At 39.1% G+C, this 14,444-nt stretch overlaps 1 protein-coding gene across 4 annotated transcripts in view; it reads right to left on the bottom strand.

Moving 5' to 3' along the window:
• The window catches only part of ARHGAP25 (Rho GTPase activating protein 25), a 372,857-nt gene that overhangs the window by 15,952 nt on the left and 342,461 nt on the right, over positions 1-14,444 (bottom strand). For all 4 annotated transcript variants that reach the window (XM_053718200.1, XM_053718203.1, XM_053718201.1 and 1 more), the window contains 3 exons: positions 12,118-12,191; positions 4,271-4,392; positions 2,928-3,130 (listed from right to left, as the gene is read on the bottom strand). In XM_053718200.1, coding sequence (XP_053574175.1) covers positions 2,928-3,130; positions 4,271-4,392; positions 12,118-12,191 — 399 coding nt within the window. The remainder of the gene's footprint in view (positions 1-2,927; positions 3,131-4,270; positions 4,393-12,117; positions 12,192-14,444) is intronic.

The raw sequence follows: 14,444 nt of genomic DNA, 5'->3' as shown, positions 1-14,444 counted from the left end.
TTTTTTGTATTATAGCTAAGACAAAGTAATGATATTTTAAAGTCCAGTGAGACAGCCTGAAAAACTGTATTAAACCTGTGGGAAACAAAGGTTAAACATACATTCAAGTTATATAAAAAGATGCAAGTGCATACTTTGGGACATATGTATCAAGCTCTGAATGGAGCTTGATGGCCCCTGTTTCTGGCGAGTCTTCAGACTCTCCAGAAATAGCAGTTTTGAAGCAGCGGTCACAAAGACCGCTGCTCCATAACCTGTCCGCCTGCTCTGAGCAGGCGGACAGACATCTCCAGAAATCAACCCGATTGAGTACGATCGGGTTGATTGACACCCCCTGCTGGCGGCCTATTGCCCGTGAGTCAGCAGGGGGCGGCGTTGCACCAGCAGCTCTTGTGAGCTGCTGGTGCAATGCTGAATACGGCGAGCGTATTGCTCGCCGTATTCAGCGAGGTCTGGCGGACCTGATCCGCAGTGTCGTATAAGGTCCGCCAGACCTTGATAACTTGGGGCCTTTAAATCAACCTGCTCTCTTCAAAATCAATACATTTACTTTACCCAGAAGTATATTTTAACATCCAATAGATGGTGAACCAATCTGAGACAGTTGTTTCTGAGGTAGAGCAGATTTGTTGTGGATGCCAGAATCTGCTCTTTCAGTTGTGGAAGTTGTTTTCCCTTTTTTCTTAGGAGGAATTGATTCCCAGGTTCTTTTAGACTTTTCCATGTTACTTTTGGTTGCCGTCGGTGTGGGTTCCGATGGTGTTGGAATTTCTGGCGCTTCTAGGCCCAAGGATTCACATAAGGAGCCAATCTCAGAAGTGTCGTTACAGATGAGGCATCTGTCTTCGTGTATGACTGCTAGATGAAATGGAAAACCCCATCTATAGGGAATTGTATTCCTTAATAGTGTTGTTAAGGGTGCCAATTATTTTCTTCTTTGAAGAGTACGTTGAGAAAGATCGGCATAAAATTGTAGAACCGTGCCTTGGAATCTGATGGGTTGGTTTTTCCTTGCTGCCACCATAAGTTCTTCCTTCTCGAGGAAATGTTTTAATTTTATTATGTCTCTTGGTGGGGGAATTTCTGGAGGTCTTAGTCGGAGTGCATGGTGTGCACGGTCCCATTTTATATTTCCAGCATTGGTGGATCCTATTTGGTGAACAAACAGGGCAGGTAGATACACCAGGAGGACCATCGACCATCTCGGACCCACTTTGGACCCTATCGAGGGATACCAGCAATTGGACTATATTGACTTTATCTTATTTCATTAAGGACAATTTATTTAGGATTAACCGTTTTCACTGTTATTCAGTTTGGGGATTTTTGTATTTGAACACAAACTTTTGTATTTGTACATTTGAACACAAACTTTTGTATTTGTACATTTGAACACTATGTAATATAGGATATTTGATTATTTAGGTCATAATCCATTGGGGACACTGATTCAACTAGTTATCGTATATTTAACGTAGTCAATTATATATTTTTTATTTAATTTTTCATCTAATTAGATATTAGAACATACCGGTATCGTTCTATTTAGGAGAGATTCACCTATATGGTTTTGTACACACATTTTTTGTTTTGTTCACTGATCTTTTTGACATTGTGTCTTTTGTGATATTTTTTGAACATCGCTTTGATTGATCACCGTTTTTTATTTTTCACTAATTTATTATTTGGACAATTTGTCACTTACTGCTGTTAAACGGGGTATAAGGTCCTGTTCTCAGCTTATAGGACATACAGGTGCCATTTTCAATTCGGTTTATAAGCCTTATTATTGTAAACACCTTCTAGACTATACCATTATTTATCTATGGCCTTTAGACAAGTAGCCATCATATACTTGTAGCCATTTAGCTGTGATTTCATATTGGATATTTTAGATTATATATTGTATCGACATTTCCTATATTGTTTATATTGTAGTTGTATTTTTATATACTTTTTACATTGTTTACCTTTTATTATACAAGATGGGTTTGTTTGTCCATAACCCATATTGAATTAAAATAATTTTAATATACGTATTGTATGAATTGTCTGATTGCTCTTCCTCACTGCTCCTCCAGATTACTCTTAGATCACATATTTTAGCCCTGTGATATACCTTAGCCTTAGGCACTCCTATATATATTCTAAATAGTTATCTTCACCAGATCTGATAGGGAATCTTCCTTATAGTGTAGCAGGTATATCAGTAGTTCAGGCGCTGGAAACTTCATTCATTTTTTCAAAATACTGTCCTGTGAAACCGCTGTATGGTCTTGCCCACCCTGCTGCAGCTCAGTTTTAGGGTCTTGGCAAACTTCTTATAGCCTAGGCCATCTTTATGTAGAGCAACATTTTTTTTTTCAGATCCTCAGAGAGGTGCCATGTTGAACTTCCAGTGACCAGTATGAGAGAGAGCGTGAGAGTGATAACACCAAATTTAACACACCTGCTCCCCATTCACACCTGAGACCTTATAACACTAATGAGTCACATGACACCGGGGAGGAAAAATGGCTAATTGGGCCCAATTTGGACATTTCCACTTAGGGTGTACTCACTTTTGTAGCCAACAGTTTAGACATTAATGGCTGTGTGTTGAGTTATTTTGAGGTAAACAAATTTACACTATTATATTGGCTGTACACTCACTACTTTACATTGTAGCAAAGTGTCATTTCTTCAGTGTCACATGAAAAGATATAATACAATATTTACAAAAATGTGAGGGGTGTACTCATATATATATATATATATATATATATATATATATATATATATATATATAGTATGCAGCATAATAATAAATGGCATTATAGATCAATAACTTCCTTTATCGTTACAGAATTGTTAAATCTGTAAAGAAATATTTTGTCTATTAATATACAATCTATATTACACTTCACCTATTTTAAGTGGAATCTCACCAATGGTCTTTTGGTTAGATCTCCTATAGGCGACAAAGCACTCTCTTCTGCTGCATCCCATCCCACTGAACTCCTTGGAAGCACTGCCTTTTTGTACATACTCTTCGGACGTGTAGATTCTTCAAGCAGATCATTGATTTTAGGAAATAACTTCTCGTGTTTACTGATCATCACAGTCATGAGTTTCTGTATCTGCGGGGTGCCTATGGTAGAGATTAAATTATTAACTATGAAACAAGCAATCATTAGTCTGTACATACACTATATGAACAAAAGTATGTAGGCACCTGGCCATTAAACCTATATGAGCTTGTTGGCCATCCCATTACAAAACTATGTGCATCAATAATTAGTTGCCTGCCACCCTCCCCCTCTCACACACACACACTCTTCTGGGAAGAATTTGTGATGAATAGGCACAAATTCCCACAATCAGTGTTCCAATTCATTCCAAATGTAATCAATGGGGTTAAAGATCAGGGCTCTGTGCAGGCAACTCAAGGTCCTCCATACCAATCCTGTTAAACCATGTCTTCATGGATCTCACTTTGTGCACAGGGGTGCAGTCATGCTGGAACAAGAAAAGGAGCTTCCCCAAACCGTGGCCACAAAATTGGAAGCACCCAACTGTCTAAACTGTTTTTGTATCCTGTAGCATTTAAAAAGTCCCTTCAATGGAACTAAGGTGCCTATCTCAAACTGAAAGACAGACCCAAACCATGATCCCTTCTCCACCAATTTTATAGGAGACAATATACATTCTTCTGGCATATTTAACTTCCAGATTCTTTTATCAGACTTCTAGATAGTGAAGTTTGAATAATAACTCAAGAGAACATGTTTCAACTGCTTCCGAGTCCAGTTTTGCATTCCTTACACCACTCCAACCAATGCTTGGTCATGAAAGGTTTGTGTACAGCTGTTTGGCAATGACCCATTTCATTAAACTCCCATTGCATAGTTATTGTGCTGATGTTGTTTCCACAATTTACCACTTTGGTTGTCTGTAGTTTCTCCTATATGCTTCTACTTCAGAGTAATAGCACTTACAGTTGACTGGAGCAGGCCTAGGAGGGCAAACCTTTTACAAACTGACTTGTGGCAAAGGTGGCATCCTATGACACTGCCATGTTTTAAGTTACTAAGCCCTTTAGTACAAAAAGTCTGGGTTTTAAAACTAAACAAATGTGTGATAATTTAGTAAAAAATGCCACTCAAGTCCATTTAGTGTAAGCGTTATATAATCCTCAACTAAAAACATTTACATTTATTTATTTATTTATTAAATATTTTTTGTTGTGCTTTATATAAAAATGTATAACATAGTATGAAATTAATATTACCTCTCATTATGATTTCTGGATCCTCTGTTTGTGGCTTGAGAAGATTCACTCCGATGACCATAGCCAAATTATCAACACTCATCTTATTAACACCAGAATATTTTTCTACCTCATTAAGAAACCTGGGAAGAAAAGTTACCTTATAATTTTATATAAAAACATATACAATAAAGAGAAGCACTCAACCAGGGACAAACTACTGCTCAGTGGCTTGTTCTATGGCAGGTCACCCCCTGGGAACAGCCTGTTTTAGCAAAGTTGTGCTTTTCACAGAGAATAACTTTCCTGAAGTCTCCCTATGGGTAATGACGGGAAACCAGATGTTGCTCTTTTGCCCAGTGTGCATAGAATGATATGTCTGCACCTCATTGACAAAGCCCACAGAGGGAGTTGGCAGGTGGTCTTACTCAGGGCCTGCCCCTGGACCCTTCTCTTTGGAGTTGTGATTTCACTGCTATTGAGGGTGCAGCATTCCCTGTGTGTGGTTTTGCTATTTTGTGCCCAGATGTTTGTGCAGCAAGGAGCATATGATATGTCTTTTCTCACAGAAAAGTTGGTTACATTTTGCTTTAAGCAGTCTATTGAGATGGCTGATCATACTGACCTGAAAGGAAATAATTTTGTTCAAAGCGAGCCAAAACCAAAATGAACTGCCTCATGTATAATCTGTTTGTAAACGATTGTAAAATTATGTCATGGCTAAGGCAATACTGTTTTTATGTTAGCACACCAGAGAAAATGAAGAATCAGTTTGGCACCTTTAATGGTAATGACCAAAGCACTGGCATCTTCCACAAAAGTGGGGCATTCCAGGGTAAAAAAAATAGCCCCATTGCCAAAAATGGTAAATGAGGAGTATAGGACTTCACTTCTTCAATGTCATCAATGTTAAACATAACCCAGAACCTTCTTTTCTTAAGAGGAGTATTCTCAGTAGGTTATAAGAACTGTGATGAGTTGGAAATATGACAGCAGATTTGTGTTGCTCCACTGAACACTTGACTAGACAATGCCCAAAATACAGACAAGAAATTCTAACCTATGCCCTACCATGTTGGGTCGAGTTGATCCTGTTGAAGGAAAGGAGGAGCGGAAGCTTAAGGATACAGATTTCCTTTAGGGGAATGAACATCTAAGGAACCCATGGAGGGTGTTCCCCTATTTCAGCTGACTCTGTTGTTGAAGAGTCTGCTGTTCCTGAGTTTTAAGATCCTGGAGTACCTGATTTGGCTGCTGCTGAAGTGGTGGTTGGGATTATGATTTATGACTGTTCATGAATGTTTTTGCCTTGTGAATTTAAGGAGGCAAAGTGGACACTTTTTGAATTTAGAAGAATTCTTATGAAACTATTGTTTATGCAGCTGCAAATAGTAGCATAGATAGGACTGATTTAATTTATAGGTAAGGTTTGTTTTGGGTGGAAGGAGTTTCACAGTTATGGATGGTGATTTTAATTGTGTTTTGTGTAAGGGAGATAGGGAAAGTGTGGGGGAGGATTTTCTTAATAAGTCAAGTAGACTTGATTGAGATGCTTGATGTATACAGTCTTAAAGATGCTTTCAGAGTCAGTAAAAGCCTCGATAAAGGTTTTACTTAATTCAGTAAGGGTAGGTCAGCAAAGTCTTGTATTGATTTTATTTTTTATTCCAGGAACATACAAGCAAGGTCATATAAGACCACTAGAATGCCTTTCATGGATCATGTATGTATTGAATGTGAGCTGTAATCGGAAGTGAACGTGGAGTACGGTAAGGGTGTATTTAAGTTAAATGCGAGTTTGCTAAAATATACATGGGTTACTAATCAGTTTGTTAAGATGTATGAATGGAGGAAGAGAAAATGCGAATTTTCACAGTGTGCTTGTTTGGTGAGAATTAATTAAGGGTGATATTAAGGATTTTCTATCAGTATTAGACATAAGACTGCTAGGAGAGAAAGGTTGGAGTACGAAAGATGGCACATGTGTCTGGATTATTTGAGAGAATTAAGAGATTTCGGAGAGTAAGTATGTGATGAATTAGATGAAGCAAAAGAAGTTATTAGAAGACGTTTGAATGAGAAAGGTAAGAAGATTGTGATACCGGCAAGGGCAGATGCGTGTGAGAAAGATGATAAATGCTCTGGATTTTTCTTTTAAAAAGTGTTTGCTGAGAAAGAAGGTAGTATCACTGTTTTGAATGCATCTGATAAGTAAGTGGTAAATCTGAGATTTTTTTAATACAGTTTGGAAATGTTATGCTAATCTGTATGGAGAGAAATATTTGGATAAGTCTGTGTGTAGAAAAGGATTTTTGTTTTTTTGAAAGTGAAGTATATTTGAACAATTTGGAAGAGATTGTTCATAAAATGGACAGGAAAAAAATCAAAACCACAAGAAGCAAAGGCCTTCCTGTAGATTTTTATAGTAAATTTTAGAATGTGATGGGTGAAGATTTTTTGGAGGTTTGCAAATGGATTTTGAAGAAGAATGAAATGTCTGAGTCAATGATAAAGTCTCTGCTTTGTTGCATAAGAAAGGTGAGAAAAAGGATTTAAGTAAATGGAGACCAATTTCCTTGTTGAATGTAGACTATAAAATTATTGCAAAGAGTATGATTGGTAAGATTGTGGGTAAGGAGCAAGTATGTGCAGTGCCTGGTAGACAAATTGTTGAGTGTCTGCTTTGTCTACGGAATGTTATACGGTACAACAAGTGGTGTAAGCAGTCTATTGCTGTGGCTAAGATTGACTATGAAAATGATAGAGTTGCTCATGAGTTTATGTTCAGAGTTTTAGAGAAATTAGGTATACATAGGAAGATGGGATAGATTTTTATATGATCAAATTGTAAGTAAGGTTTTGGTAAATGTTTTTTTTGCCTGATAAAGTATGTGTTAAGTTTGGGGTCAGACAAGGTTGTCCTTTATCCCCTTTACTTTTCATTTGTGTAATTGAGCATTTATTAAAGAGATTAAGATGTGATAAATGTTTAGAGGTGTGGAAGTGCATGGAAATTGCTGTAGGTGTTTGAAGGTTTTAATCTAAATGGATGATGTTACTGTAGTTTTAAGAACCCAGCTGGTTTAAATAGAGCTAAAGTTCAGATTGAATTTTTTTTTAATGGGAAGTGGTTTTAGAGTTATTTGAAATAAATGTGCTGTAAAAACATTTGCTGAGTGGAGAGATTTTGAGACAGGTGGATGCCCTGTGCCGAAGGGTGCTATTGAATTTCTTGGTATTAAATTTAATAGTAACTTTAATGGAGATGAATGTTTGCAAAATGTGTGTGAATGTAAAGCGAAAAATAGATTTTTGGTCTTGGAGATATTTAAGTTTTGAAGGGAAAGTGTTAATTGTAAAGTCTGTGTAGATCCTAATTTGTATGGGTGTTAATGATGTTTTTTCCAGTTCCTGATAAGCTTTTCAGGAAAAATGTGATAATGGTGTTTGTCTTTTTCTAGAGTTCTGGTATGGAAAATTGAATAGGGCAAAGATAATACATTTGAAAGACAAAGGAGGAAAGAGTATGCCTGAAATTGAGAGTTTTTTTATTCTAAATTATGTAAGTAGGTGTGTTACGGTTGCCTCCAGGCTGGCTGGAAGTTGGACCGTAGAAAAGGATGCTCCTAGCGCTCACCAAAGAATCATCAGCACCGTAGTCAGCAATCCCTGTAGTGATATAAGCTGTCCCCTACAAACATGAGTCAAATCTGCAAGTTAGAGGGTCAGAATAGGTCTGATGTTCTGGAGCACACAGCCTGCTTTTTATTGAGGTTACATGCACACAGGGCACTCCCAGGGGGGGAAGCATAAAATCCCCCATCACACATTTAGATAGAGAGACAATGTCCTTTGACAGGCCACAATAGCAGATAACATTACACACAATAAAACAATGCAGTCCACCTTATCACTAGCAGTCTGATTAGACAATGGGAATGTTTTATCACTAAACTTAATTAGAGCTGATCCCAGTAAACTTGTATTTAGAATAGGTTTCTTGAAGCTGAACAAAATTTAACTCTTTAGTTCTGACCGAAGGGTCTGTCACATAGCACTTAATGGCACACAATGAAAACGAATGCTTTTGTAACAGTGCTCCCTTTCTGTGGAACACTCTGCCTGCGTGGCACTCGGTTCAGCAAGTCCTATTTACTGAACCAAGTGGGAGAACGCCAGGGACAGGTTATTTTACAGGTCAGGGGACATAGTCTTAAAGGGGCATTGTTCACCAAAGTCACAATATGTCCCCAGACGGTTCTTAAAGGGCCATACACACCCAATAAAAGTTAATAGGTTTTCAGGGGCACAATCTTCCAGGGGCCATAGTCATGAGGAAGGAGGCTGGCAAATAGGCTTCTCCACAATCCATGGAAGCAGGGCAATTTTTCATTTAAAGGGCCAGTTACAAATAGCAGTTTGTAACATATCTCCCCTTTTGGAGGGAGACTAACCAGGCACCTGACCTTCTGTCGGTCAGTGCCTAAGTTAGTCTCGCAACCCACCCACAAATAAACATTATCAGCAAAGTAGCCCCCCCCACAATATGTAGTACTGGCCTGTAGGTTCCAGGTTGTAGGATGAAAGTGTAGCATCCTCAGCCTTCCTGGCGCAGCTGGACAAATAGCTGATGGTACTTGGGGGGCAGAGGCCAGCGGCACTCTGCCCTGGTGCCAGCGCTTCTGCTGGGGTGAGGGGTTTGCAGGCCAGTCCTGTAACAAGGGGGTCTGTAGGGCAGAGGCCAGCAGCGCTCTGTCCTGATGCCAGCTCTTCTACTGGGGGAATTGGGGCATAGACCTGCCCGGTGGCAAAGGGAACGTGGGGTCAGTGGGGGTTAACATCTCCACTGTTAACCCTGGGCCCAAGTTAGGAGTTAGCTGGGGAGGGGGAGATTGGCTTACCTCCTCCTCCTGATACTCCGGCGGCCATTGGGAAGGGAGGTCGATGCTCTCCGCTCCCTGTGGAACATGCTGCGGCTGGGGAGAGAGACCGGTTGTCTCCTCTCCCTGGAAGGCACACTCCAGCTGGGGAGGGGGGTCGATGCTCTCCTCTCCCTGTAGCTGGGTCTGTCGCTGGGGATCTGGGCCGCCTGCCCAGCATCCCTGTAGGGCCGGTAGAGAGACTGCGGTCCCATCTCCACCTGCCTGCTGGGGGTCCTCCCAGGACCAGTCTATGAGGCCTGCTGCCTCTGGTATCTCTGGTTGGGGAAGGAGACTGGTTGTCTCTTCCCTCTGCCTGGTATACTGCCGCTGGGGAGGGAGGTCGCTGCTCTCCTCTCCCTGTAACTCCGGCTGCCGCTGGGGAGGGAGGTCGTTGCCCTCCGCTCCCTGTAACTCACTTTCTCGCTGCAGATCGGGTGTCCATACCCTCAAACTCCACAGTTGGCGCTCAAAGGCTCGTGCCGCTTTGTTCTCCGTATCCAATTCCCGGATGATGCGACTGACTACCTCCTGCACAGGGTCTGGACCATATCGGACTAGCCGCCTCTTTACCTCTGGAACAAAATCCGCGCGCTCATAGCGACGGATCCGGTTGAGGTGCTCTTCACAGGGTTCTGACCAGTATCTTGTCAGCTCCATGCTGCTGTAGGTAGGGACGCTGCGCAGTGGCTAGCGTTGCCCTCAATAACTCTCCTATGATACCAGTGCTGTTGGGGTGCTGCTCCTTGCGCTAGGACGTATCCCACCGCTGCCGCCAAATGTTACAGTTGCCTCCAGGCTGGCTGGAAGTTGGACCGTAGAAAAGGATGCTCCTAGCGCTCACCAAAGAATCATCAGCACCGTAGTCAGCAATCCCTGTAGTGATATAAGCTGTCCCCTACAAACATGAGTCAAAGCTGCAAGTTAGAGGGTCAGAATAGGTCTGATGTACTGGAGCACACAGCCTGCTTTTAATTGAGGTTACATGCACACAGGGCACTCCCAGGGGGGGAAGCATAAAATCCCCCATCACACATTTAGATAGAGAGACAATGTCCTTTGACAGGCCACAATAGCACATAACATTACACACAATAAAACAATGCAGTCCACCTTATCACTAGCAGTCTGATTAGACAATGGGAATGTTTTATCACTAAACTTAATTAGAGCTGATCCCAGTAAACTTGTATTTAGAATAGGTTTCTTGAAGCTGAACAAAATTTAACTCTTTAGTTCTGACCGAAGGGTCTGTCACATAGCACTTAATGGCACACAATGAAAACGAATGCTTTTGTAACAGTGCTCCCTTTCTGTGGAACACTCTGCCTGCGTGGCACTCGGTTCAGCAAGTCCTATTTACTGAACCAAGTGGGAGAACGCCAGGGACAAGTTATTTTACAGGTCTGGGGACATAGTCTTAAAGGGGCATTGTTCACCAAAGTCACAATATGTCCCCAGACGGTTCTTAAAGGGCCATACACACCCAATAAAAGTTAATAGGTTTTCAGGGGCACAATCTTCCAGGGGCCATAGTCATGAGGAAGGAGGCTGGCAAATAGGCTTCTCCACAATCCATGGAAGCAGGGCAATTTTTCATTTAAAGGGCCAGTTACAAATAGCAGTTTGTAACATATCTCCCCTTTTGGAGGGAGACTAACCAGGCACCTGACCTTCTGTCGGTCACAAGGTGTATAAGGCTAAGTATGAAGAATAGCATTGTTAGGTTTATGGTGCGGTATGCTGCAGGTGGTGTGTTATAAAGGTTTGGTTTGTGTGAAAGAAATAATAGGAAGCCTGAGTGTTTTGAGTCACCATGGTTTTATGTAAAGATTGAAATGTGTATAAAGAAGTATCTGATGGTGGGTATTTCAAAAGATGTGTTGTGTGATATTAAGAAAATGAGGGCAATTTTGCAGGATAGAGAGCAGCTGCATGCAATTAGTGGACTGACTGAGACTCAGGGCTCCTAAACCTGTCCGCCACTGTTTGGGATGTTTGACAGCCCCAGCTAGCAGACAATTCACTAGAAATACTTGTGCAATGATAAATGCGGACAGTGTTTGCTATAGCGAATCATGTCCGCTCGACATATAATAAATCTACGCCTTTGTGCAGGTATGGAAAATGTGAATGAGAATGTTTTTGTTTATAATCAGTGGGATGTGGCATGGATAGCAGTGTATGGGTGTTTGCCAAAAAGGGAATTTCAGAAAAGGAGAAGATTGGAAAATACTGAGTGCTCTAAGGGATAGATGTGGTTAAGTTGAAAATGTAGTGCATGTGATGTGGAGCTGATATACTACAGAAAGTCCTTCTCTGTGAAAGGCACATGCTGAGCAAAAAGAGGTTGCTCCTTGAGTGGTAACTTGCCCTTGAAAAATAATGAAAATATATAGCAGTTGTTTAACATTCTTTAATAATTCATTTTATAGGTAGATTGTTCAGTTGATTGCTTCTCTCTTTTTAAATATGTAAATTATAACCCTTGGGGAAGTCTCCCTAAGGGTGATGGCGGGAAACCAGACATGGACCCATAGCCCAATGTGCCCAGAACAATATAGTTGCACCTCACTGAATAGGCCGAAACATACATCTGAAGTTTGCCATGACTCTTGTTCAGATAGGGACTGTTTGGTATTCAGGGCTGGACTGTATTGTTTAGTCAGAACCAGACTAATATACTATAGGAAAGTTCTTCTTTTTGAAAGGCACATGCTGGGAACAAATAAGATGCTCTTGGGGTGGTAACTAGCCACTAAAAATGCTATTACGCTATTGTTTGTTACCCGGTTGAGTATGTCTCTCTTTTTATGTATAAAAATAATGCAAAACTGTTATTGTTATATTGTGTAATTTATATATTACAATGGTAGGAAACAGAAAGTGACATAAAATTAATGTTATTTCGATAAACTAATTTGATTTAAAAAACAAAAATCCACATACCTGCAAATAAAGCTGAGGAGATTGTAATTGTCTTTAGGAAGAAGTGAAATTTGCTCTATTAGTTCCTTATCACCCTGAAAAGCAATAACACACAGTTTCGAATATAAATAATATTATAATATATTATAATAATATTCAAGGCACTATTTAGCGCTTCTGCTTTCACGCAAACACCGCCAGAAGTAAACTTTTAAAAAGCTTGGGATAGCTCATGTATTACAAGTTGAAAGAAAAATGTTTGCGCGTGAGTGAAAGCTGACTTGCATTAACTTAAGGACTTTGGATAACCGACCGTATTAACTTCTTCTCCCCATAGGCTTTAGTAGAGCTCTCAATCTGAAAAAGACCATAACACTTATCACTCACACGCTAACTTGACACCGCGTTAGACCTGCACTAACCCAAAGGTAGTTATGAATATTTTACATTCCAATGTTCTTCACATAGAAGAACGTGTTCTGTTTAATTTTATATACAACTGATTCATTTAAAAAAAAAATATATATATATATATATATATGTATAGAGGTATATGTATAGGAATGTCTGTTTAAAAATACATAGAACATTAACATTATAATGTAAAATATTTACAGTACATACACAGTAAAAACATTATTAAATATTAAAATGTATTAAAAATATTTTTCATGTGTTCAGGTATTCTACTGGAAGGGCTACAATGTGTATATATGTATGCTTATATTTGTATACATGTGTATATATGGGCATATGTGTAAATAAATACACATGTATACAAATACCAAATGTGCTCCCTAGGAACTTTTTAGCGGCTGATTTTACTGACTAATATTACAAATGTTCAATTTGTATTGCACAAATTATCATTAAATACATTTATGTTAAGATATGTAATTAATGTGTGCTTTATATAAACACATACACATATTCAGACATGTATATGTAATATAAAACCAAAATTATTAATATGTAAATGTATAATTTTTATTAGATAGTGTATATATGTGTGTAAACTTATTTTTTTATGTATTTATGTTGTGTTTGGTACAACTTTTCATTTAACCCTAACCATTTGTGTGAGGATTTCAGTCGCACTAACCTGATGAACGCAAATTTAGTTTGCGCTCGTGCTGTTGCTTTTACTTCCAACTTGTAATATGCCCACAAGTTAATGCTGGTGCGATATTTCAATATCAAGCACTATTGTTAGAGCACCACTTGTAATCAAACCCAATATATTTTACGTTTTTACAAATAGAGTTTAGATTTCAGATTTCATAAACAGACATGATTTTTTTAAGATTGATAGATAGATAGAGATAGATTAGATAGATTTATCCCAAAAGCAACAAGGTAAACGAGTCAATAAAAAAGTGAAATAAATATACGTTTATTACAGTGATGTTTCAGGGACAAACACTCTTTCCTCAGAGAATCCATTATCTGACAATGCACACATTATTTAAATATATATATAAACCCCTTCCCAGTTTAAGAACTACTAACAGTGAGAAAAAAATAATGCTTCCCACCTATACAATTACTGAATAAACGTTCTTAAAAATAGGAACTACCATGCCACCAATAAGCTGAAAGAACAGATTACTCCATTCTTAGTTACAAATATGAATACCACAAGCAATCTTTTAAATATATAGGGAGCTCTTAACGCGTACCTAAGGGTTTATCTTATTAGCAAGAGCGCTAAATGTAACAAACTCAAATCAAAAAGTACCTCGCCTCCATTACAAAGAAATAAGCAGGCAGAATTAGATAAACTGTTAACAGATGAAACAATTAGGTTGATTAAAATGCTAGATTCCCATTACTTTATCTATGCCAATAAGCGAGATCAAATGTTGTCCAGGAAATATCCACAGAAAACTTTACAGGTTACCTGAAAGAAGGCATATCTCTAATTTAAGTTCTAATTTAAGTTTTAAGATAAGGGAGTTCCTTAAAACATGTCACCTACACTTTTTTTCTAAGGAGACAGTGAATAGTTTAAATGCCTCAATCACAGTACAGGACCTTCACTTAGCTTTTAAAAACTTAAAATCCAATAAAACACCTGGCCCAGATGGTTATTCTTGAGCCTTCTATAAGACCTTTTCAGATGTGTTAATTCCACTTCTGGTAAGCTATTTTTATTCTATAATGGAAGGGGTGGAGATTCCTGATTAATTTGTATTAGCAATAATCTCTGCGATCTCTAAACCGGGGAAAACAAACAGCACTGCAGTAACTACCATCCCGTATCTCTGATAAACCAAGATATTTACTAAAATCTTAGCTTCCAGATTGAATCCACTCCTGGCCCAAGTGGTACACCCTGATCAAGTGGG

The sequence above is a fragment of the Bombina bombina genome, chromosome 6 (genome assembly GCF_027579735.1).
Source record: "Bombina bombina isolate aBomBom1 chromosome 6, aBomBom1.pri, whole genome shotgun sequence".
Lineage (NCBI taxonomy): Eukaryota > Metazoa > Chordata > Amphibia > Anura > Bombinatoridae > Bombina > Bombina bombina.
The sequence above is the reverse complement of the archived record's forward strand: the minus strand, read 5'-3'. Positions and strand labels throughout refer to the sequence as shown.